General features: G+C 44.4%; 1 protein-coding gene and 1 long non-coding RNA gene across 2 annotated transcripts in view; both read left to right on the top strand.

Annotated features, from left to right (window-relative positions):
* Positions 1-720, top strand: LOC138688285 (uncharacterized). Its single transcript, XR_011327320.1, has 2 exons — positions 1-189; positions 549-720. It is a non-coding gene; the product is annotated as an uncharacterized lncRNA (long non-coding RNA).
* Positions 721-2,193: 1,473 nt separating this feature from the next.
* Positions 2,194-25,468, top strand: part of ARIH1 (ariadne RBR E3 ubiquitin protein ligase 1) — a 62,944-nt gene continuing 39,669 nt past the window's right edge. Inside the window, exon 1 of the mRNA XM_069797766.1 lies at positions 2,194-2,632. Within this exon, the coding sequence (XP_069653867.1) occupies positions 2,264-2,632 (369 nt within the window). The 5' untranslated portion in view covers positions 2,194-2,263. The remainder of the gene's footprint in view (positions 2,633-25,468) is intronic.

The raw sequence follows: 25,468 nt of genomic DNA on the forward strand, positions 1-25,468 counted from the left end.
TGCCTGCTCACTTGTTGGTGAGGAGCTGGACATGTCACCAGCTGGGCAGGACAGTGCTAGCACAGAGTCCCAGGGGGTGACACACAGTCCCCCTTCGGGGACGAAGCATAGGGTGAGGACCCGGGGTGACCATCTGAGCCCCTGAGGCTTGACATGTGAGGTGGGACCGGCCTGGCAAATGTCCAGCCGGTAAGTCCGGAGCTGAACAAAGCCGGTGCTATTTATATTTATGTAGGGCAGGATGATTAATACCCCGGCCTTTGCCATTCCAAATAAGTAGGGTAATTAGGGAACTGGCTTTATTTACTAGGTAGCTTGGCATGAGGCAACCTGCGTGCCTGGCCCACGCCCCCCTGCACCCCTCCTGACTTGGGCAGAGCAGAGCTCGGGGACCGCAGGCTGTCCCTGACTGCGTGATGGGGATGGCTTTGCACAATGACTGTTTGGGGATGGCAGCAGGCAGTTGCGACTGTAGTGAGCTTGCTGGAACTGGCTGTAATGCTACAAAATACCCGGAGGTAACTTTGAGGCTGCTTGTCTATCTGAAGAAGCAGACTGGTACCCAGCAGTGTTTTGAGAGGCATCTACCCAGGACGTCAGACACTTAATCTTCTTGGATACCCAAGGGCACCTGCCTGTGTCACCCTGAGCTTAAACCCCTGTCGCTGCAGCCATCATTACGCTTTCTGTGCTCCAGCAGAAAATAAATGCCCTTTTGGAGGTGGCTTCTAATTTTCTGCCTGTTTCACAAGGTATTTGTATTGAAGCAGGAGCAGGAAGCAGGATCCCGCTGTGCCGGGTGCTGACCTAACACAAAGCGCCACAGTGACTCCCGCCCCAAAGAGCTGATGAAACTCGTCACACCTACGCTGCATACCACCAGGCTGAGTCTCCCCCACCCTCCAGGCGCAGGGGGCATCTTCATCCGGGTGGAGCAGGTGAATAATGTCACCACATCAGAATGGCCCCACTTCACCCAGGGAAGAAATGATTCCCTGGAGCGTGAGGAAGTGGAGGATTAGCGCCCTGTGGTAGAGAAGGTGGCCCTGGAGCCCTCCCAGGGCTGTGCTGGCTTCTCGCATCTGCAGTGAATAGCAGCAGAGGGTTTGGTAGCAGCTGGCTCTCCTCTGGGCCAGGCTGCAGCCTTGTTTCCAAGCCAACCAGAGTCCCTCGTGCTCCCCAAACGGCTGCAAACAATAAGCCCAGCTCACCTCCCCCGTACCAGGCCGAGCACGGCTGATACTGGAAGCAGAGCTGCCCTGGCCATGCTGCCATGACAGCAGGCAAAGCTGAGGCGAAGGGTGCTCAACTCCTGCAGCACGCCGAGGTCCACCTTGCCCTTTGGTGGTGGCTTGGTGTCCATGCGCGAGGCCCCGGCAGGGACGAGGCCACCTGGGAACAACACTGGCCCCACGTCCCTGACCTGCTCAGAGCGTTCTCCAATGCCAGGCTCTGCCCCAGCTCTGCAGGGGCGAAAAAGGTCTGTCTGTGGTCCGGCGATGAAGTCCCTCATGTGTATTCTTCCCCCCTGCAAAATACCAAATTAACAAAGGGAATCAAGCCTGGCACTACTGTGAAGACTGGATATTAATATCTCCGCTGACCAGAAGACAGAGCTTGAGTTCAAGAGATGCCACCCGGCATCCCTCACGTTTCCCTCACGTTTCCCTCACAAGTCGCTTGCCACTGGTGCTGCACCACTCTTTATGTAATGGTGGTGCTGAGGGCCTTCCCTCCGTGCTCGGCTGACAGGGCACCTCAGGAGGGGCTCCGCGCCCCCACCTCCACCACACGTCCCCGCCATCCCGCGGCGCCTAGACCCGGGTCGGTAGCGGGGGAAGCCAGTAAACGCCCCCCCGCCCCCGCCGCACTCAAGATGGCGCCGCGCCGCACTCAAGATGGCGCCGGCAGACAGGGCGGGGTGGGTGAGGGGGTGTGTGTGTGTCGGGGGGGGTGTGGCACGCACTCAAGATGGCTCCCGGCGTGGCGAACGGGAGATGGCGGCCGCCGCGCAGGCGCGACGCGGCGCGTCACGCGTCGCGTCACGCGTCGCGGCGTGACGTGCCGTGCGTGCGCGGCGCGCGGTGACGGAGCGGGTCGGCCGCGTCCCTTTGTTGGCGGCGGCTGAGGCGCGGCGGGGCCGGGGCCGGGGCCAGCGCCGGAGGTGGGGGGGGGGGCGGCGGCGGCGGGCGCCAGCCAGGCCGGCGGGGTGGGGTGGGGGGGGGGGCAGCGGGAGCCGCCGCCGTTTCTTCACCGCCTCGCCATGGACTCGGACGAGGGTTACAACTACGAGTTCGACGAGGACGAGGAGTGCAGCGAGGACAGCGGCGCGGAGGAGGACGAGGAGGACGAGGAGGAGGACGAGCCCGACGATAACCTGGACCTGGGCGAGGTGGAGCTGGTGGAGCCCGGGCTGCGCGTCGGCGGAGAGCGCGACGGGCTGTTAGGCGGTGAAACGGGAGGGCTGGGCCCCGGCGGCGGCGGCGGTGGAGGCGGCCTGGGCGGCGGGCCGGGCCCCGGAGGCGGCGGTGGCCCCGAGCAGGAGGAGGATTATCGCTACGAGGTGCTGACGGCCGAACAGATCCTGCAGCACATGGTGGAGTGCATCCGCGAGGTCAACGAGGTCATCCAGGTGCGACCCCCTCGGGAGCGGCACCCGGACCGGGCTGGGGGGGGGGGGGGGGAAGGCGGGGCCGCCCGCGCCGCCAACGGGCCTCGCCTGAGGGGCGCCGGGCCCGGCCCTCCCGCCGCCCAGAACCTCCCCTCACGCGTTCCGAGGGACCCCCACCCCCGGGGGGGGCTCCTCGGTACCCCCCCACCCCCCCGGAGGGGCTCACCGGCACCCCCACCCCCCGGGGAGGCCCCTCGGGGCAGGCCAGGAGCTCGCTTCCTGCCGTGGAAGCGTCGGGGACGAGGCCCTTGGCTTTAAAAGGGCTCCTCTTTCTTTGTGTGGTTTCCAGCCGGTGGGCTGTAACCTGTATTTTGCTTTTCTTCCCCTCCGTCCTCACGCTAGCTGGGGCGGGGGGAGGGAGGTTAGCCCCTGCAGTTCCTTCGGTAAGCCGGTGAGTCGATGGCAAGCTCTGGAACTTGAGCAGAGGCAGCCAGCCACCGCTCTGGTTTTGTTGCCTTCTCCCTTCCCTTCCCCCCTGCCACATACAAACGCGCTCCTGCTCATGGGGTTGAACCTTGTCGTGTTTATTTCCAGCGTAGACCAGGAGGGGATATGAGCAATCGTTTCAAAATGATAACTTACCCCCCCCAATTTTTAAGTATGCCACTTTAAAATTGAAATTGAATTCAAGAAAGTATCAAAGTTGTATCTGTTGGCTCTTGAGCTTTTGGAAAAAAATTCTAGCCACTGAAGCTATCTGGCATCCCTTTCTAAATGTTTAAGGCAAGGTTTTGCTCCAGCTCACCATAAAGTTTCTGATGCCGTTCACTTTTTCTGCAGGTGACCAGAGTGCGTGGGTTTTCTTTTGTTTCCATTTACTCGATACTATTCAGAGTTAGTGCGAGTCAATAGAAAATGCTTCTCCTTTTCCAATATGCGGACAGGAATAGCGTGAGAACATGAAATCTATGGATACTAAATATTGAAGGGTACAGTGCCCAGAAAGCAGTTGTTTTGCTAGTTGTATGTACTTCCAGTGTTGGTAAATCTGTTTAAATATGAGATGCTTCGGTGAATGCTTTTGCCCAACTATTCTGTGCTCTACAGTGGCTATAATAGCAGCTTTAAAATGTTGCTTTGTGTGCTATAAATCCACTGTAGTTTATGTGGAGCTTGACGCAAACAACTGTAAAAGTATTTGCATACTAAATTAGTAAATGGCATTTCTTAAGTCAAATTAGAGTTTATAACTTTAATAATAGTACTGTACATGTAAAGCTGAATAAAGGAGTCTGTCTAGATTAGCTGATTACCCTGCAGTTAAAGAAGATCTTATGGTTAAGTATGGATGTTTCTTTGCTACCAGATATTGATCCTAATATAGAGAGGGAAACAAATGGCAAGTAGACGAGTTGGTAACTTAAAGTTTTTACTCTTTGAAATAGTGATTAAAATGGTGAGTCTGTATCTAATGACTAAGACTGCAAAAATTGCGACCCATGCTGCTGTATTGAACAAATTCTACCATTTGTCCTATCTTTGCATAAGCAAAGTGGTGGAAAAGTTCCTGCCAGTGAGGAGTAGTGAGTATTCCTGCATGTGCATTTTCCAGACCTGGCCGGCACGGTGGACTCGTCTACATGTTCTTCATGAACTGATTTCTTGGACAAGGTCCTGGTTTCTGGTCTGTGGGTTTTTCTCCCCTCTTCTACTGCCCATGAGCTGTATGACTTGTGTGCTTGACCTCCAAGTTGCAGAACTAGTGGAAAGAGGTCAATATAGGTAAAGAGACCCTGCTCCTCCTCCTGTACCTGGGGTGGTGGTGGGAGGCCTGACCCTGCGATGGACTTGGCTGCGTTGGGCTCTGCAGAAGCCTTGCAGACCGCCTACACAGAACTGCTGTGGCTGCTGCTTATGCTTTAGTTATTTGTGTTAGGTTTGCAGTAGTTATTCCTGGTTTAACAGAGCAGAGTGCAGAAAGCCAGTTTGTTTAGGAATGTCATGGGTAAACTCAGGACCTAAAATCAGCTTAAGCCCTGGAACGTATCAGAAGAGGGTAGAAAAACATTCAGTTGCTCTGAATGGCTTTTAAATACCAGCTTACTGCCACTAGATTTCTAGTCTGTTCAGAGGTAAGTGAACCGAATTCAGCTGATGCTTCAGTATTTGCTCATCCTAGTCTCTGTTGCCGGTGGTGAAATCTTCCAGGGCTCTGTTCTGTTTATTTCCTTGCTTTTGGCGCCCAACCAGGATTGCTGCTGCTGCTTTTCTGGTTCAGTAAACCTTTTCTGGAGTCACATTGGCTCAGGATCCTGCTGCGGATCCTTGGTTGCAGTGCTGTGATTCGCTTGTTCCAGTTGAGTACTGGATGGCTTTGGTCTCTGTGTATCTACATTGGGTTCTTGGTATCAAATGATGATGGTTGCGGTTATGTTTTGTAGTGCTTGGGAACTTATTTGTTCAAGTGAGGATGTAATGCAGAGGTGCCCCATACCTGAAAACTTCAGCTGTAGGTCTTGTGCCCTCTAATCAGTGCGGGTACTGATTTCTTCTGATCAGGAGTAAGATATAAATAGGATTTTGTTTTTCAGTTGATCATCTTTGCAGCTGCAGTGAAAGGAAAAGGTATCAGTGAGCCATGAAGTATCGGCAAGGGGGTATCTGAGCCATGGTAGGTATAAGTCTCTGTATTAAATGGCCTTTGTCTGTATTAAAACACTGCATTTGACCACTTTATTAGCTGATAGTACTACTAGTTGAAGGGACTAAATTAAATTTATTCTCCCATCCATTTAGTAATTTCCAAATACAAGCTGTATAAGAAAAACATAAACTTCTCAGGACAGGGATTTGATCTGACGAAGACTTTGCAGGAGTAGTAGCTAACTTGTGGTAAACTTACTGGTTACAGAGCCTGTAATTTGCACCATAGCATGTAAAGGGCTCATGAAGACGGCTGCTTGGTGCCGAGCTGTTACCTTTTTTTATTGCCTGGCCTTCTAAGACTGCTGAACTTGCAGTGAACTAGGGAGGTTTCAGAATGACTCAAATATTTAGACTATTTTGCATTTGTTCTTTCTTGTCTGAGCCTAAGCAGGCTTTCAGGCGTTTAATGATGATTTTTACAGAGTATTTGGCATTTATGCTTTTAATCTGATTTGACTCCATGTGTCGCACAACAAGAATTCCCCTTCCTCTCTGAGTGCAAAAATAGGGGTATGAATAAGCCCCTTAACCTTGTGCTGTCGATTGGCTGAGACTTTTAAACCCCACCTCAGGTCAGAGTATCACTCCCATTATATCACTATGATTACACAGAGTAGAGAGTCATTTGACATGTTATTTTGAATTTTAGTTGTCAAAGTAAACAGGCGCATTTCTGGTGGTTTTCCAGCTGCCGGCAGAATAACTTACTGAGCAACTGTAAAAACCTAGACATAGAGGTGATGTTGAACAAAAGGCTTTCTTCTCTCAGAGGCGTTTTCCCACAGTTGAATGTCTTCCCCATATTCTTCCTCTCTGAACTTTTGTCCAAATAACTTGCTGTCACCGTTAACATCTTTTTTTTATATCAGATTGCTGTTTCCATCTTTGCTCTAGATTTTCTGAAAATAAACTTGAAAAATGTTTAGAATAGCATGTTTATTTCTGCTCTGAATAGAATACATGATGATCTGTGCCTCTAGTCTTGCGTGGCCCAGTGTTCTCCTTGCCTTGTTGCAAGCTTGTGCGATTTCAGTAGTTCTCAGTTGGGTTAATTTCCCCTTTTTGGTCACCTTTTTCTGGAGCATTCCAATGACATCATTGTGATGTCACTGACCATATTCATTCTTTCTGGACTTTGTAATGGCGAGGTGTTGAAAATACTGGGATGAAGCTCTGAGGTGGCTGGTGTTTAACACGAAAGTGCAGAAAAGGGAGTTGAGACTCTTCTTTTTCTCCCCACCCTGCAGCAGGGAGCAAGACCCTGGATGCGGCCAGGTGTTGTGCCTGACTGCCGCGTGGTTGTGAGCATGTCAAGCTTCAAACCTGGGCTTTCTCTGGAAGGAGGTGGCATCACTGGATCCAACAAAAGTTAGTCTAGCTCAAAAATATCTTTTCTTTTTACTATAGGCTTTAAAATAAGGTTCTTCAGAGCAGTGCAGGTAATGTGTAACATCAGAGCATTTGTAATAAATACTGGTTTCTCATTTACATGAAGAAGGTGGCTGACTTCTTTGGAAGGAAGGCCAGGTCCTTACTGGATAAAAGCTTTGCTGTTAAAATAAGCCAGAACCCCAGGCCACTCCTAAGTTACAAAGCCATGTTTGTTAAATTTGTTGAGGAGCGGCTTTTTTGAGAGGCTGGCAGAGTTGAGGCGGTGCAGATATCCCCCAGAATGCTGCAGACCTGCGGTTAAATAGAGCTCTGTTAGGGCAAGTGCAAATCCATTGTCGCTTGGCAAAAGGGGTCTCGTTAAACAGTGGCTTTACTTGGACAAAATGTGCTAATTTCCAGTTGTAACTTAGGAAATGTCCCCGATGCTGGTGTAGTTCAGTGCTATGGGCAGTACGTTCCATGTGTGTTGTCCACAATAGGAATCACTTGCCAGTGAGCAACAGGAATTGCTGCTGTTGTACAGGATCGTGCTTAAAACTGTATTTAATGTTAGAGATGACATCTTGAAAACTCGGAGTACTTAAAGCTGCTTGACAAGCATTAGGTAGGAGTCTGTGGGCGGAAGCACTTCAGGCTGATGCTTCTTGCATTTGGGTCTGTTTGCACTGCCTGCACAAGGTGAATTTGCAAGCCTCTAACTTCTCTTATTGTGTGGTTAGTTATTTGATAATAAAATTCTTATTGGGCCCTAAATGTTATGATGCTGGAAGGAAATGCTTTGTTATACTCTTTGTTTCTGTCATGCGGTGTTTATAAGGTGTTTCATTATAGTAGGAATGCATTTAATATTTCCAAGGAACGGAGTAAACTTCATTGTGACAAAGCATTCCTGAAATCTGGTATAAGCAATCACTGCAAAGCTTTTGGAAGTGACATGGTATCTGTTTCCTGGCTGCCAGGACATGTAATTCTGAATATAATAGAATTTTTTTAAGACTTATTTTAAATTTCAGTGTTACCAGGTAGAAAAGTCTTGGTTTATCTGTTAAGTCTCCAGAGTAATTTAAACTTTGTACTTAGATGACCTGTTTGCTTGATGCTTTAGATTTCCGTTTCTGTTAGGCCAAATGTAAATCTCATGGCTGGCCATGAGGAAAAAAAAAAAAAATTTTATGCTGGTTTCTTTTGTCTCAACATTATTTTGCAAAGATCACAACAACGCTGCCTCCTCTCAGGGGCCTTGTGGATGCAGGTGGGGACTGTCATGTATTGGGGATGTTTCAAAGTGAAACTGAAAACACTCTTTGTTTTTTAGCTACTTTAAAACATTTGTTTCTAAAAGCAAGAAGCAAATAGTAAATAGAATTATTGCTATTCCCTGTGGGTTTAATTTTAGTGAGCAGGACCATACTTGCCATGCAAAGTAGAAGTGTTATTTCTGCCATAACTTGGAAACTGGTGTGCCACAGAGAAGTCGTAATTGAGACTGCAGCATTCGCGGTCCTTGGTGTGAAACAACAGCTTTTTCTGGGTGTTAAGCGTAATTAAAAATGAAACTATAGCTTACACTTTTATACTTGTCCCAAGCTCAGACTCCTTAGTTTTAGCCTTGCATGAGTTAAAGTTCATAATAGGAAATAAAACCCAAACCTCTATGCTCTTTGTGTTGCTGTGATGTTATACGAAGTGTAAGGCAGTCCTGTGTCTATTAAAAAAATATTTAACATTTTTTGCTTAGTGTTGTTTGGCAAGCAATGTTAAATTTAGGAGCATGGCACACAGAATTTCAGTTTGAGTCTCTGCTTCTTGTGATTAGAACTGAGACCTGGAAAACTTCAACATTTGTTTGAAGTGATGCCGTTAATTCATAAATTAAAAGTAGCTCCCTGTACAGAACCTCCCCAAGTGTCCTTTGCACCTGTTGAATTGTTTTCAATTTTCTATTTTGAAAATAATCTTTCTTCCCCTTTACTCCATGAATGAGATAAAGTAAACAAGAATGTGGTTCTGCTGTTCGGTGTCAGATGCAATAGAGCAGTTTAAGGAAGTGATTGTTGATCTCCAAGCTGTGCTCCTGTTACAATAGTGAGTCAAGATTTTCATACAGAAATAATCTGTAGGAGCCTTTTCTTTCTGGAGGATTAGCTGCTTGTTCCTCTGCTTAGGAAAGTCCCTTTTGGAGGGTTGGTAACTAGGAGAAGAATCCAGAATTTGTCACGAGAGCGGTGACTTTCCATGGCAAGTAACTGTGAAGCTGAAAGTCTATCCATGTAGCTCAGTCCGTAACTTACCTGTTCAGGGTCATGCTTCCAGTCCTCTGGACTTGTACTGCTTTTGGAGTTAGATGGATCTAAAAATATTGCAAGTGATATTTTCTCTTGTTCGTGGCTGGCTACACTGTATTATTGGCAGCAAGAAAGAATGTTTGGAGGCTTTTGCGTGTATACAAGCATATAATGCTGCTGAATTTCATAAAGTCATTCAGTAGCTTCAGCAATTGCAAGAAAAATGCAGGCTCGTTTATTGTAAAACACACACGGAAGGTTCATAGCTACTCGGTAATGCCAAATGGTGCATTTGAGTGCAGCCCAGAATACAGATGCCTGTGTGTTTGAGAGAGGACTGCTGAGCTTGTGTAGGATATCGGTGCAGGAGGCTCCAGTGTGACAAGGAAGTGATTCGACTCTGCATGAGCTGGAGGAAAAAAATTATTTTTTAATTTGATAATGGAAATTCTCATAATATTTAGATATCTTCACCATCCCAGGTGTTTACTGTTGGGAATGTTGAAAACCTTGAGTATGTCTGGCCTGTATTTGATTCCTTAGCTTGCCTTTAGCTTTTGATCTTGAGCTGTGATGGAAATACTGTTTAAGTGAATGCTTTAAAAACTGCTGTTTGAAGCTTCCTCAGTACTTGAGTTTCACACGTAACTTAGTTTTGTAGTGTTTGTACTTCACAAGTCAGTGCTTTTTTAGAATTTCAAATGTCCATATAACTACAGACACTCTTTCAAAAGAGGTCCCTTGTTTACATGGCGTAGCAATGCTGAGTAATTATTTTTGGTATTCGGAGTAGTTCACTGTGGTGAGTGTTTGAACCACTCTATGTATGCAACACTCAAATACAACTGTCTGCGTCGAGTCTTTTGCCTGTTTGTAGGGACTGAGAATTCTTGCCAAATGTCAAGAATAATTTCAGATCCAAAGTCTTATGTAGATAACTTTCAACAGTACCTAAGTCACTTAGAACAAGGAAGAAGCTAATAAGCTGTTTAAATACTTTTCAGAAAAATTTGCTTCTTCCCATTGTAGCTTAGCTGCCTGCTTGTGGACATGTTGGCTTGCCTTGTGCAAGTGTTTTGGCAACGGTGGTGCATTCTGGCATTGCCAGTGGTCTTGCCAGCTGTTTTGGGCAACATCTGACAGCTGGCAGGGCACCTAGCTGGTAGGCATTGCCACTGCCTAGTAAAGAGCAAACAAAAAACTCTGAAAGAATTGGCTTAGGAGGGACACATGTACCCCTTTGGTGTCCTCCCTTTGGAGAAGTGTGGAGCCTAGACAGCTTAAGTGGCGAGCACTACTTCTCTGTGACTGTTATGGTGTGTGCCTGTCCTTGCTGCCAGGCTCTGGCATGTCTGTGTGACAGCAAAAGATTGTAGTCCTCTGTGGATATATGGGGGAGAGGAACCAAATACTGCTGCTGGGGACAGTGGAACAACTGAGAGCCCTGTGAGCAGGTGGTTCTTGGCCATAATCTAGGAGTAACTGTGTGGTAGCCTGTGTACCACCTACCTAAAACTCGGCTTCTTGGCCTTCTCTTGAGCTACTGATGGTTTCTAGCTGGTGCCCACTTGCTTGGGCTGACATGTTAAGTTCCTTCTCCCCAACCTTTTCTAAAGCATTCTTGGTTTTGTGTCTTCCTCAGTTAAAACTTTCACGTCCCAGAGCGCCATGTGGCACCTCGCATTTCCAGGGACGAGCAGTGAAGTGATCTTGTCTTGGCCATCTGCCTCAAAATTAGGTCTTCTGGGAAGGCACTTGTGGCTGAAACGTAAAGGCATGGAAGAGAAAAGGTTTTTCCTATGACTTACTCGATTCTCTGACTTCTTGATCTTAGGCACCCTCTACGTTCTGGGACACCATGAACTTGCCTTTTCTTATGGGGAGGGTGCATGTTAATTCACAAAAGATCAAGCTTTGATTGGTTTGTGATTGAGGAATTGGGGAGCTGGAAGGAGATAATCCCCAACGTTGGAAATTAAAAGCTTGGGTATTTGCTTATTGCCTTTACAGCCCTTCAGAAAAATTGTCTGTGCTTGATGGAGTAATGTTTTGTGTGTTATTTCACCAGATGAAGGATGCAGACTCTAAACTTGGTTTTCCAGCACATAAACAGGATAGATATAGTAGGAGTTCCTGCTCAGAAGGATTCTGCTTGGGCACAGTTGAAGCCTTCTTGAAGTGGAGAACACATACTAAAAATGTGGAACCAGAAGAATCTGTATAATTGCACCTGAAAATAGTCAACTGACAAAATAACTGACTATTTTGGGTGTTAGTTCAAAGATTTATATATATATTTTTTTAAACTTAATATCTGTCTATTCCTATTAAGGAGAAAGCATGAAGAGACTTTCTTCCAAGATAAAGAAATGAAAATTTTAAGTGGTTCTGAAGGCTTTTGCTTCCTCCCTGGTATTATTAAGCTCGGGCAATCTCCGAAGGAGTGTGTTGAGTAAGCTATGTACTACCCTGGCAAAGTGCATTTGACCTGTTTACTTTAGCAAAACTTTTTTTGAGCCACAGAGAAAGTAGCTGGTATTTGAACAACCCCATTATATAAAAATCAGGGGAGGATATACTTGATTTTTACCATTCCTGTGCTGCTTTGATGTGTGTGTGGAAGCTGGTGCAATAGTTACTGCGTAGTGAAATACTTCACTCTGGGTGACTTCCTTTTAGGGTTTTTTTTAGGTTTTTCTTTGGTTTTCTGAGCTAAGGCAGCATGGGCTGTTGTTAGTAGCCTCCCATTGCTGCTTGGCTTGAAACACCAATAAACTCGAGCCTGTTGTGGTGCTTTGAGTTTCTTTGGGTGTTTAATACTTGTCTCAAGCAGTGCTTTTTGAGATGCAGGCGTGTATAGACACGTGCACCTGCAACATGAAATAGGGGCATGGTTACATCTATGTTGCTCTTGGCTTAGGCAGTTCCCATTCCCTCACTGCATGGGTATAACTCTTCTCAGGTCCAAGTAATGAATGGGATCAGTGAACTCTCTGATCAAATGTGCCTCCTTTCTGCTCTTATCAGTCAGCCCACTGTTTGACCCTGCGAGCGGTTGCTTTTCTCTATTTGCCAGAAGTGATGGTGGTTGAATTGCTCAACTCTGTACTGTCAGCAAAAGAAATGCATGTGTATCTACACCTGAAGACAAGGGTTTTGTGGCCTGTTTTGGGCGCACATATAATTATAGGTGTGTATTTAACTTTTGAAAGAGCTCTGGATAGTTTTTCAAAACTTTGATCCCCCCTGTAGCTGATAACTTTGGATTGTGTGTGTTCTTGTGTAACAAAATACAAACACAATCAGCATTCCTTTGTCTGGCAGATAGAAATTTGGAGAGGGATTAGGGGAGAACAGAATTCATGTGAGTAAACAGTCTCCCCTGCAGTGAGCTTTCCTGTGTGGGAAGAATACCTTAAGAATTAACTCCTAATAATCTACATCCTAGTCATGCTCAGGGACCTGAGAAATAGGGAGGTGGAAGGAATGATCTGGAAAGAAGAGGAGTTAAGGATCTCTTCTGGGAAGAAGGGAGAATGTGTGGGAGAGCCATGTCTCGAGGGTGTAACTGAAGGAGAAACCTCCCAAGGCCTGATGAGGTTAGACTCCAGAGTAGCTGCTCGGAAGTGACAGAGCTTCACTGATCAATGTATATTACAACTAGGCTGAACAGCAACATTTTATTAAAAAGATAGGAAGAACAACACTCCAACAGTTAGTTAGCAGCTTCATTTCTCTTCTGGGAGCTCTGACAGTTGCTAGTAAGCCCTGACTGTAAGGCCCTGCCTTAAAGTGAAGAATGAGGGTTCTCATTCTGCATTCCTCTTCACCTGAGTAAGTGATCTCAATAGATGCTGTTAATGTGAAGTTTGGTTTTGTGTGAAGTGAAGGTCTTTGGGGTAAAATCCCACCTAGTATGCATACAGGAAAATAAAGTAACAATTTCTAAGTACTGTGAAGATCTGATGAACAAATGTGTCCAACATCTTTGGTTTTGGTAGTTAGTAATACTTCTGTGATGACTGAAAAGCTGTCTGAGAAAATTGAGGTGGTATTCTTTGATTTATATGTATTATATATGCATTAGCATGTTCTGTAATAACCATTCTCTTTATTTTACTTGGTAAAATGATGTGTCTGAAACGTCCTTATTTGTATTGCTAAGAGAGCTGAAATTAATACTTGAAAATTTACTCTGCTATATTTTTATGTTGGATGATGACAATTGATAGTAAATGCAAGTGTAGTTCTGTATGACAGCAAAAGTCGAGTCTAATGTGATACAGGTCTTGGACTATTGTAGTTTAGAAATGCAAGATACTTTGCCTTCGATTGGTAATTCTGTACTGAGGCACTGGAAATGTGCTCAGAGATTGTATAGAAACTGGTATGATGCTTGAGAAACTGGTAAAATGCTTGCTGTTTGGCTGGCTTTCTTAATTTCTGAATCTCTCATCTACTTTGTGTCGTTACTGTTTGGGAACTACCTTCCTAGCTCTGATAATTATTTTTTTCACTGGTATGGTAGCTTCTAGGAGGGGAACAGGGTGCAAAGACTTGGAGCTGTCTTTAAGGATGCCTGATACTGAAACTATTTGGAGGGAGAGTGCTTGGAGATGTTTGTGGTCTATGTCATCCTCATGTACCACAGGGTAATTCCCCTGGCTGGTGTCCTGCTATCACTTGCAAGGGTATCTCCACAGGCAGGCAGTGCTGTGATTTGGAAGAGGCTGGGTGCCAGCCTTTTCAGTGCACTTAATTATCTGCCAGTCATTAATGTAATTATTCATATTGCTAGCCTTCACATCAGTTATAAAGCAGGACTGATTAGGTGGGTTTTTTTCTCTTGCAGAGGCCTGATGATAGGTTGTAATATTTTTAATGGGAAAGGAACAAGGGATATCCTTGTCAGCCAGCACACGGTCCCATCAAATACAAAATTGCACATCCAGGTTTGTTTCCTGTTCACTGCTGAAAGGAAGATATGCCAGGTGCTTTGGAGGGTCTGCACATACTTGCCAGTTTAACTCAACTGCTTTAGAAACAGTTTTGATTAAATGAGTACAAGTTTATGTAGAGGCAAGTCTTCAAAGTCCCTAAATAAGAAAATGGTGAAAAAAAAATTGGAGGTTTCCTATTTTCCCGGCTGTATGACTTGTGTTTTGTTATTTCTGTGTTGAATCCCAACAGAGTATTTTCTCTTAACTCGAGGGAGCTCAGGTACTTGGTTAAAAATACCTGCAGCAGTCAGAGACTGCAGTTACAATTTTAGGTGTATCTTGTTAAAGGATGGGAATGAGAACGAACAAGAGAATTGCTAAACATTTCATGCCTCCAGAATATCCTTTCTTCAAAGGTGGCTTCTGCGGAGCCCTTGGAGGAAAAGGTTTTGGGGTGTAAACAGGCAAAATTACTTCTTGTAGCGGAAATCCCAGCTTGTAAAATAGGATGTTGCCAGGGCTCTGTTTTGTTGGCTATAAAACTAAGAAAGATTAAATGAGCAGAGTATGGTGAATAAACTGCAAAGTCATCATTAAAAAACGGTCTGAGCTAGAAAAGGCTTGTTGGGAAAAGGATGCTGGCAGATTTTCCTAGTGCAGATGCAGCTTCTGCCAGCAGAAAAAAGTGCTTTTGCAGGTATAGCTGCTTTTGTGCAGGGAAGTGATATAAGCTATAACCACATCTGCTCTGGGGCTTTTGCCAATGTAAAGATATTGCCAAAGATTACATCCCCAAGACAGTGCTGCATTGGCAATGATTTCCTGGGCCTATATAGTTTAAGAGTGTTAAGGTGGCTACATTTTTTTTTTTTTTTCCTGATAGAGAGTTGTAGACTAAGGCATAGTCATCACTGGGGTAGATTTACTGCCTATTTGTCAAGGTGACATTGTGTGTACAAAACATTTTGCCAGTAAATACTTCAAGGGTTAAGCTCTTCCTGTTTTGTATTATATTGCATTGCAATTTGGCAAGACATCTGTCTTTCTGCTGAATGATGCAGAGATGATACATGGGCAGCGTCTGGTGTGGAAAATGGGAAGGTGGCGGTAAGAACTGGGATCAAGTTGTGAAGCTGGTTTGCTAAATGGGGATGCGTGTTCGATCTACGCTGAATGGTGACTGACTGCTGTGGTACAGCATGGTGCACCTAAGTGCTTTGTTTAGCCAGGTGTGTGCAACAGGAAACAATTTTAGGGCCTTTGTCAGTGATGAGGAGATGAAGTCAGCCCAAGGGAGGTGTTTTTGTTTGTTGGGTTTTTTTTTTCTTTTGTGAAGTAATATAGAGTGTGTTGCTGCTTTTGTGAGTGGGTAAAATTTCCGCCCTAAGTGAAGCGTGCTGGAGAGGGAATGGTTTGTAAAGGTGGGTGCTGCTTTGAGGAAAGGACAAAGTCAGAAGCAATAAGGGACAGAAACATTAAGAGAAATACCTAGTGCTTGGATGCTCACCAAAATGAGGCCTGGAGGAGAAGATAAGATGGAAGAATGTTAAGGATTTTTCCTCCATAAAAATTCTCTACGAGCTCTTGTAAAGTGCCACTGGCTAAAACTTCTTCAGCTAAGCCTATGCTTCTCATCAGTCACGTTGTCTCTGAAGGGGTTAACAGTTGCATGCCACCAGTGACCGTGTATCCAAATATATCTGAGCTAACCTGGCCATTGCCACGAGAGAAGTTTTTAATTGGGATGGCTTTTGTTTAATTTTCATGGTAGATCTTTAACTTACTGATTTTTGTGGGTGCTACTTCATCGTGCTCATGGAAGAAGTTATCGTGCGTTACCATTTTCTTCTCCCTGTCTGCATATTTGTTGGAAAATGTTAATTATGTTCTGAAGTGGACGTCTGGATTCGGGACACAGGCTGCACAGGTGTGTTATTTTAAGATTTTTGCATGGTAAGTATTTTCCCCCAAGCACCTGAGAGTCTGAGAGCTCTGACTTCTGCTGCAGGAGGTAGCCTGTCCTTTTGCTCTCATTCTTGTCAGAAGAGGAAAATGCTGTGTAGTCAAGCACCACAATAACTGCTCAGTGAGAAGAACCACGTGTTTTGTGCTGGCAGTGCACTTTGGGGTAAAGCTCTGTTCACAGTCGGGGGTTATCCTGGAAACAACTGATTTTGAGGAATCAACAGCAGTTGTCTTGAGGTGATGTACAATTTGGGTGGATTGGCTGTCTTCTCTGATAAACATCTCATCTGTCTTTGTGATTGAGCATACTGTGATAGATGATCTCCATTAGTGCCCAGTAACAAAAGCAGGTGGGAGATCACCCGACAATTTGAGACTTAACCAGCATTTGAGAGACACATTTAAGCTGGACATCCTTGGGGTCTGATTCTCTGCATGTGCAGTGTCTGAAGCGAGGGCACCCTTTCTTTAATCATCATCTGGAAGGACCTTTGAGACCAGGAAAAGGACAATTTGAGAGACCTTTCTAGAGAACTTGTAAAACTTAATCCAGAAAATCAAGTCGTTGTTTTCTTGGCACATGTTTGAGCCTACAGACAGACCTGCTATGGAAATTGTCTATGGAAAAAGAACACAAGTTACTGGGAATTTACCCTCCTCAGTATTGTTGTGATGTTGACTGTCAGAAAAATATTATCATCCTCTGTTTGTCTCATTTTGTGTACACAGTTCAAGTATGCCATGGTATCATTATTTCTTCAAGTTATTCTAGGAAAAAAAATAGTCTTTTGACATTACAAAATACTTACAGGATACTCTTCTAGGAAGGACTTTGCAGATGTGTGGGGGGGTGTTTTTAAGTGGAATAGACTTTTTTTGGTCGGATACTGTTCTGTTACAGCAGATCTTCGTGAATGAGGCATGATAACAGATCTTCAGGAATGAAGTGATGGTTTGGCCTTTTTGAAGAGGACACACAGTATGCTGTTGTATATTGTGCTGTAAGATGCTTTCTGTAAAAGTGCCATCAAAAAAGTAAATTCTCAAAACTTACGTGTGGCTGTAAGATTCTTGTGCAGTACAGATTTCTTACTAAGTTCAAGGGCAACTTCTAATACTTTCACACATCTGCTAATAGCATCCTCTTAACACTGCCCATCCATTGCCTTTTGACCTGGTGAGGCCTTTGAGCATGCTTAAAGCAGCAAAAGTGAAGTTCTGTTATCTTCAGGGCATGCAAAATCCATGGAGAAGTCCCAGCTACTGCTAACCAGTAGGTAGTTCACTGGCCAGGGTTGAAATGACCTGTTCTTGATGTTGTGTGAGCTGCTGGATACTGGAGTTAGCAGAGACAGCAGTTTTGCTACCTCATGGGGAGGAACAGTGCCAATTTCCTACAGAGATATCAAGCCTGTGAAATGGGTATAGCCCTATGGGTGAATCTGGCTCTGGACCAGAATCTGGCAATGTACAATGCTGACTGTGGTGAAAGAGTGAAATCAATTTACCAATGCATATTTGAGTGAGGAAAAAGAAGCAGGGAAAGCTTTTTTTTGAGACAACTTAAGACTTCTACAAAATGATTTAAAGGAGAAAGCAATTGTACAGTTCCTCTTTCAGCTTTATTCCTTCATCATCTGTTTCTGCCTGCAAACAGGACAGTTTCTGTAGGTCACATCGGCAGACGTGTACTTTCCCAGAAATATACAGTTCATTCAGAAGTTGAGTCACTGGAGACAGCATTCCTCTGAAACCCAAATGCGGTGCTTTGGGTTGTTTTCCTTTTATCAACTTGATGAGTAGCTGACCTGACATATGCCACTTCTAGTCTTTCCAACATTGACTAATAAAAGACCTTAAAAAAAAGAAGAAAAAAAAAAAGGTGTATTTCTGTCTTGCCAGGCTCATGACATGGTTACGTTGAAGACGCATCTTTGTAGAGACTGGCAGTATTCCCACAGTTTACTATCAAAATCTTACGTTTGGTAGCCCAGCTGAATATAGCCCCCAGACACTGTAATGACATAGACGGGGCTAGATTCTGCTCTTCTTAGTAGCTGGACTGTACTCCTGAGCAGCCACTTCCTTCAAGGTCTGTCTTGCAAATGGAGAAAGTTTTTGGAAGAAAGATATCAAGGTGTTGTATTTTTCTTCAAGATGAGAAACAGTATTTCTGGATTATGCTTTCTAGCATGTAAGCTACAGTTGCTGGTGGTATAACAGTGGAGAAAAGGGGGACGTCTGGCTCTAACTTGTGTCAAATTATACCCTGATAAGTCCCTTAAAGTCTTTGGGATAAGAAGATTTAGGGAGCCTGTTGACATGGGGAAGATCCAACTTTGACATGTCTGACACATGGCTCTCAGCAGACTGATTTCACAAACAAATTTCTTGGAAGCAAGTCCCTGTTGTCTGAGTTGTACCAACTCAGCTGTCTGGCCACATGGTGATCCCACTCTGGGTTAAAATAAACCAGCAACCCTTTTAACCTGTGTCAGTTCCTTTGTCTGGTTCACTTGTAGCTGTGCAAGCAGTTGTGCTCCCATTGCTGAGCAGTCAGTGGCAGGCCAAGGAGCCAGCGGTTGCATGAGCTTGTGTTGCTGCTGAAATAAATACTTTCTGAGCTGTTCCTTCTTGGTCTGGTGGTGATGGGATGCAGCTTCTTTGGAGCAGGCTCTGAAGAGCACGTTTTACTGCCCTGCCTAGTTACTGCCCTATTTCAAAGTAAAATAATAATCCAAGTAGCTGTTACTTTATCTCATAGGCAAAAATAAGAGCTGGTGCATAGCTAAGCCATTCTGGGTTTCTGGAGTCTTCCTCAGTGTCTCTAAAATCTTGTGCAAGGGAGGAGATTTCTTACCTGGTTCTGACTAACCTGTGCAGTTGGGCTAAGCCAAGGTATTTTGGTACGTACTGCCCAGTCACTAAACTCCTCAGCCTTCGTTCATTGTTTCTTTCTGTGGCAAAATGTGCTTTTGCATTCCTCTTGAACCAACATAGTATATTTTCTTCAAGCCTGGCATTAGTGAGTTGACATACTGGTTTGAGAGAAGAAGTGAAACCATACCCATGTGTCTTCTCTAGTCTTCTAGAGTCTGTTGGTCTGAGAGACTGCAGGACTGAAAGTATGAATTGATGCTTCTTTCTGCCATTGGGGATGCTTGTGATCTGGAGAAAACGAACAGTTTTCCTGTTTGATGGAGCTGGATCTGTTTGTGGTACACATATAGGAACAGTGCAGTAACTGTCTGGCAGGTCAACGTGAAGTGTGGGGTAAGAACTTTTATAGGGTTGGGGTCATGTACGATAGAAGGGGAAAAATGGAGCCTGGAGGTCTGGAAGACCTGTGGTGTCAAGCAGGAAGGGGACTGAACTATGGTTTGTGGATACTGATTGTGTGAGTAGTATTCTATGGATGAGCAGGGAAGGTGACTACATGTTGTTTTTGATTGGGACACAGAGGTCTGGTATTGCTTTTTCTAAATAGCTGTCTGTTTCATTGATTTCTCGTCCTACAAGAAGTAATGCTGTGAGGCACTGGATGTTGATTGAAGGTTTGGCATGAGGGGGAAATTGGTGATTACCAGGGACCCAGACTCTACCTGGATGAATTTGCAGGTCCTTTACATTCAGGGTAGCCAAAACTCTTTTGGGGCTTTTAATATTACCTTGTCCGCTGCCTAGCTGCAGTGCTGTGTGCTGTTTTCTTCCTCTGCGATGGGAGATATTAAGGAGCTACTGAAATAGTAAACTGGAAGGATTATATGGAAATGATGCCATCACCTTCTCCTACTCTTTTGAGGCAAGTCTTTGCAAATTCATGAGTGGGAGGCAATGGGTTGAATAAACCCATTCTGAAATGTACTCTGGCACCCATGTGCTCCCACTCCAGTTCTCTTAGTATGTCAGCTGTAGTCACTCAGTGGGAACTCTGGAAACTATAGCTGTGGTTCATGTTGCTTATGCAGATTTGCTGAGCTTTTTGCTCATACATTGGGATTTCTTGTGGTGGGAGACACCAGGAGAAGGGAAATGCTTTGGGTGATACTGCCTTTGTGGGCAGTAAAACAATAGTGCTCCTTATTTTAAAAGAATTAAAGTGAGAAACGGTTTGTGAAAGCGCGTACATTTGGACACCTCTTGTTCCATAGTCCTCAAGGAGCGTACAGTGGCATAACTTGCTTGAATTCACAGGGCCTCTGTACCTGTGGGCCTTTGCTCTTTAAGGGGTTGGCTTTATACTCCAGAACTGTAGCAAAAGGAAGTAGAAGCCAAAATAATCTTCAAATTAAATGTATAAAATAAGGGTTAATATCTCTCTGTATCCTGTCATCAAACCATAGATCTCCTGGTATGGAAGTAAGTGTAGCTGAAATACTGGAAAATATCTTCCCCAATTGTAGCCCACATGCAGTTTTTAATTTGTGTAGAGTTGGTGGTGGAGCTTCTGAAGTCATCAGAGAGCCAGCGCTGCCTAGCACACTTGAGCAGCGTGGCAAATCCATCCGATCTTCTTTTGATTTAGAAGTATTATGGTGTGAATTCAGTTCTTGCACTTCCAAACTTGCTAATTCATGCCAGAGTTTTTGCTTTAGTATTTTTTTTCTCATTTTAAAAGCTTTGATAGACAATGGATCCTTGTTGCGGCTCCTAATCATTAACCTGAAAACTTTCCAAAAGGCTCAGAGGAAATGTAAAGCAGCTGACTGCTTCATTTCTGTCTCTTGAACCAATTAACTGAAGTAATAGAGTTTTCTCTGAAGTTGCTTTTTATTATCTTCATGTTCATCAGACCTAAAAACAGGGAAGTGCAGATAGATTACTACAGAGTTCATAATATTAAGCTGCCATTTGGTGCCATCACGTAATGGTACTAATTCAGTAATTCCATAAAACTTAATTTTCAAAATTAAGAGATGATGTGTGAAGGGAAGTTAATGAGATGAAGAAAGATGTAGGAAGCTAAGGAGATGATCAACATTGAAGCTGAAGCCTATGTATGTGTTAATGGGAAGGTACAGTGAAGTGGTAAATGCCAGCTGGAGGGCAGCAGTTGACAGCAGTGACTGGCAGTGTCACAGGGAAGTAGCCTGGCTTCCTGCGGAGTTGCTTGGAAATGCCAGTCGCAGGAAACAGGTAAATTTTGGGGTGACTCAGAGGTGGGTAATTCAAAAAAGGCACTTAGTGTGGCCTCAGTGGGGCTGTAGGATGCAAAGACCATATCCTCAATGGGTGCATAGAGATTGAACAGTACTGATTTTGTTGTTGGTATAAATAACTGGTGTTTGGAAGTTGGGAAGTATCTCAGATCCACCTGTATGTGTGTTGTACTGGAACCATAAACCATGAGATGGCTAATGGCAGAAATGTACCATGGTGTGATTCTCTCCCAAGCCTCAGGGGATGGCAGAGGAGGGGAGTATGGGTGGATGGTGGCGGACTTATCTGTTTAGCTGCTGTCCTCATCTTCTTACAACAGCCCTCTTATGTTCTGTCTGTAATCGAGGCAGGGAATGTTAGCTTATGTGAAAGTCTTCCAGCAGCTTCTCAGAGTGGTCATGCGGTGTTGCTTAAAAAACTAACAAGTTTGAAGATACCGTCTTTAGGAGATCATGTCCTGGAAGTACTCTAGACTTAGATCTCATCTTTTACATTCGGTTCCTGGGAATTTTATTAAGCTGCTAGAAATGAGGTTTTGTGCTTGTAAGATTTCTGGTGATCGTCTCCTGAAAGAATAGATGTGAATGGATCTTCACAAATGAAGGTCACTCAGTGCACTTGCAAAACAATGCAAACGTTACGATGACAGTCTCACTGTAATGTGATTCAGGCTAAAAGCTTATTTAAACCACTTTCTGCTTTGTATGTTTATGTCGAAGGTTACCTGTATGGGACTGGGAGAGATGCAAGCGAAGGGCGGTGGTGTTCAGAGTAGATGACCTCGTTATTGCAGAATTTCAGACTGGTGTCCACTTTGTTATTACCTGATGAAGGAAGCAGCTGTATGGTGCTTGGTCTGTTGTGTTGGTTGCCCTTGCTATGTGCTGTGGGTGGAGATGGAGCTGTTGTCCTTCAGAAAGGAGTGTCAGCGTGCAAACCTGTTGGGTTTTGAAGTAATTGAAGACTTATGGGGGGTTTCTGCTCCTGCTTGGTGGTGGCACTTAATGCGGTTGGGTATTGCCTGTTTGTATCAGTCTTGAGGTTTAGGACTTGCCTGCTTGCACACCACCTCCATGACTTAGAGTCATCTGGCGAGCAGTGGGGGAAAAACCTGCAGCGCATCTGATGATGCAGATCTCCAGACCATCAATGAGAGCTACAGCTGAGGCAAGCAAGAAGTCTCTTTTAAGTTATCAAGAAATCTTTTAAACCTTCTCATGGTGAGGTTGCTCCTACTTTCCCTGCTAACATAAAATGTGATGTGTTGGTTATTTTATTAATGCTGCTTTCCATGGTGTGGTGTACATGGTGACAAGCTTTGGAGATGCTGTTCGATCCTGCATGTGCTCGGAGGGCAGCTGGAATTTCCACTTGGTGCTCTCCTATTGGCAAAGGCTGGGGTTTTGACTGATTAAATATTTACAGTGGTGGTGTGACATGCTGTCCCTGGATGCCACTTCACTGGAGCAAATGTTTGTGCTGCTTGGTTTCAGACAGGCGTTAGCTTCTGAGCTGTTCATTTGATGGCCCTTCTCTCCTGCAGCAGCGTGTGCAATATGTCACCACCAAGCAGAAGTCTTATTCTTTGCTGTCAAATGAAGTGAAACCAGCTGATTTCCTTCTGCTGGGGAATTTAAATATGGTCTTGTGTCACTTATGCATTCGTGGAATATAACTGTGGATGTTGTTGAGGTTTGAACCGTCTACAGATGTGTGAGGCTTGTGCAAAGCCAGTGTTTCTGGGATGTCTACTTTGATTCATGAGTGCAAAAGCAATTGTGTAGAAAACTGAACTGGAAGTGGTATCAAATTCATATTGCTGTACTGAGTCTGAAAAAGCTTCTGCTATTGGGATATAGATGCTGCAGTTGGGATGAAAACTGTTGAAATGCAAAATGCCATGTTTAGAAAACAAAACCAGCCATGAAATGGAAAGAAACAAAATGAAGAATTTATCAATACCATGTCTCAAGGAGGGGGAAAGGATTGTGCTAGAGAACTGAGCTTAAGTTGTTCTTGGTTTTTATCTGCAGTGAATGCTGAAATTGAAACAGGAGCTTACTCCCAGCATGTGATGAGAAGCTGAGCTCTAAAATATGCTTTTCTTGGTAATAACTGCAAGAATTAACTGTGCAGCTCGTCTTGATAGATGAAAACATGAATGGGTCAAGTACTGCAAACTATCATTCAGCAAATTATGCTGCTTGGAAATTCTGATTTAAGCTAATGTCCTAATAATCTTTAATTTATAATTCATGTATGCATTTAAGTGCATCCAGGTTCCTCCTTCCACTTCATACTTTCTTATTTTGACAGCAAAAAAGAATTAAATTCAAATATTAGTGACCAAGCTTCCAGTTCAATTAAATTCTATTAAATTAAGGAGTTTTATTTCAGTTAATAATGCTTCTTTGGAGAAGTCCAGACCGTTGCAGGGTTTCCCATCCCTGTATCTCCTGCTTGCATATGTGTGCTTAGGCATGGCAACATAGATAATGATAGTAAATGTAAATACCTCCAGTGAAAAGCACTGGTGAAGTGGGATCTGTTTGAAACACATTTGGGACTTGGCTGCTTTGTTAGCCTGAAAAAAAAAAAATAATCACTGCTGAAGGACTGACTGTGTTTCTCTCTGGGCAGAGCTTTATTATGAATGTTTTGTTAGCGAGATAGTTGTGACAGCGAGTCTTTTAAAGTGCCCTGAGAATTTCAACAAAATGGCTGCTTTTCTCGGGTTTCATTCCTATCTGGATATCAACAGGCTCACTACCTTGAGCTCTAGCAATCTTCCTCGGCTTCAACATGTAAAATTTAATAGGTGGCTGTTGTAAATTAGGTCTGCTGTTTCAGCTTTCATCAAACCATGTTTGGAGGAAAACAGAATGCTTGAACGTGTTAGCTTTTCCCTTGTTTGCCGTCTGTTTCTGGTTGCTTTACTTATTAAAATTTTTCTTTGTAAACAGAAAATGTGCTTTGTCAAAGCACGCTTCTCCCTGCTGCAGCTTCAAGCCTAAGTAGTAATCCCATCTGAGCAGCGTTGTAGCCTGTTCATAACTAATCTTTGTGGTGTAAGAGTCGTAGACAATAATCCTGTGTGCCAAATGAGAAGCCCATCCAGTTGCAGAACAGAAACTATAATATACCAGTCCTGTGTAATCTAGTGTTGTTCAAATACTCTGCTAATTTTTGCAGCTCTGGGCAGAGTGAGTGTCAAGTGATTGCTAAGGGCTTGTGCAGCAGCGGCAGGGTTGATGGAGAGAGGTCTGTAGCAGAGCTAGTGTCAAAACAGGGGTTGAAACATCAAATTATTTTGGTGTCGTTTTAACCCCATAAGACTGAGTTACGGGACATAGCTGCTCTGCAGCAGCTAACCTCTCATTGTGACAGATGCTGCGATTTACTCCTCCAAAGCTGCTCCCAAATAATTGTGAGGTAAGTGTGTGCACGCAAGTAATTAATGTGGAGCAGCTGTTACCCAGTACCTTGTTGGTGTGCCTTGCCTTAAATTAGAACAATCCTTAATGCCAGAGGTTTTTGCATTTGTATTTAACTGTGGTTTATATTATGCAAACCAAGCCTTTTAGCGCTGCCTCCCTCCCTGGCTTCAGTCCTCCCTCTGTAATGCTGGCTCAGGTTGTGTTGCTGTCCACGTTGCATATCAGCAAGGGCACAGTTGTATTAATCCTTGCCTTCTGTATCAGTGAAACAACTAGTTAAGTTTTAAATACTATATCTTGGATGTGGCAAGCAGAGAAAGCAGGCAGTCCAGCTATTTCTGGTAGGAGCTTGTCATGCTGCTGGTGTTTCCTTTTTTTTTTTTTTTAATTAACATGTTGAACAAATATTGCTGTAGCTAGAGGAAGCTAAAGCCCAACAAGCCAGTAAAAGCTACTGCTCACTCCATATTTGTGTTTTAATACACCAAGCCAATGGTGCCGGTCTCTGGAGTATAATCCTAAATAATGTGCTGTTTCGCACATTGCTGTTGCAGTGGGAAAACAGCTTTCTTTTTGTGATGCTGGCATACGTGGGGGGGTCTGACCTAGGTAAACTTGTTTCGGAATGCTGCAGTGCCACTTTGTTGGGAAAATGGAGAAGCCAGAAGCGAAATGAGGCCTTCTTGTTCTTTGTGACCACGTGTCCTTTGGTGAGTGGTATTTGCTGGATTTGCCGTGTTGCACTCGATAATCACTGCAGACCACTTCAGTTCCTTGTTAATATGGCATAACTTATCCTTCAGTGCAGGGGGAACCTGTCTGTCCTCTTTAAAAAGAAAAGTCAGCCAGAGACCACTACCTCAGTTGCCTCTTAGCCTATTAAGCAATTAATAGGTATTCCCAGAAGTTTTAATACAGTGGCCAAGTGGGCTGCTGTAGCAGAAGGTAGGGCAAGACTTCAGGCTAATTCAA

Source organism: Haliaeetus albicilla, chromosome 12 (assembly GCF_947461875.1).
Source record: "Haliaeetus albicilla chromosome 12, bHalAlb1.1, whole genome shotgun sequence".
In the NCBI taxonomy this organism is placed as follows: domain Eukaryota; kingdom Metazoa; phylum Chordata; class Aves; order Accipitriformes; family Accipitridae; genus Haliaeetus; species Haliaeetus albicilla.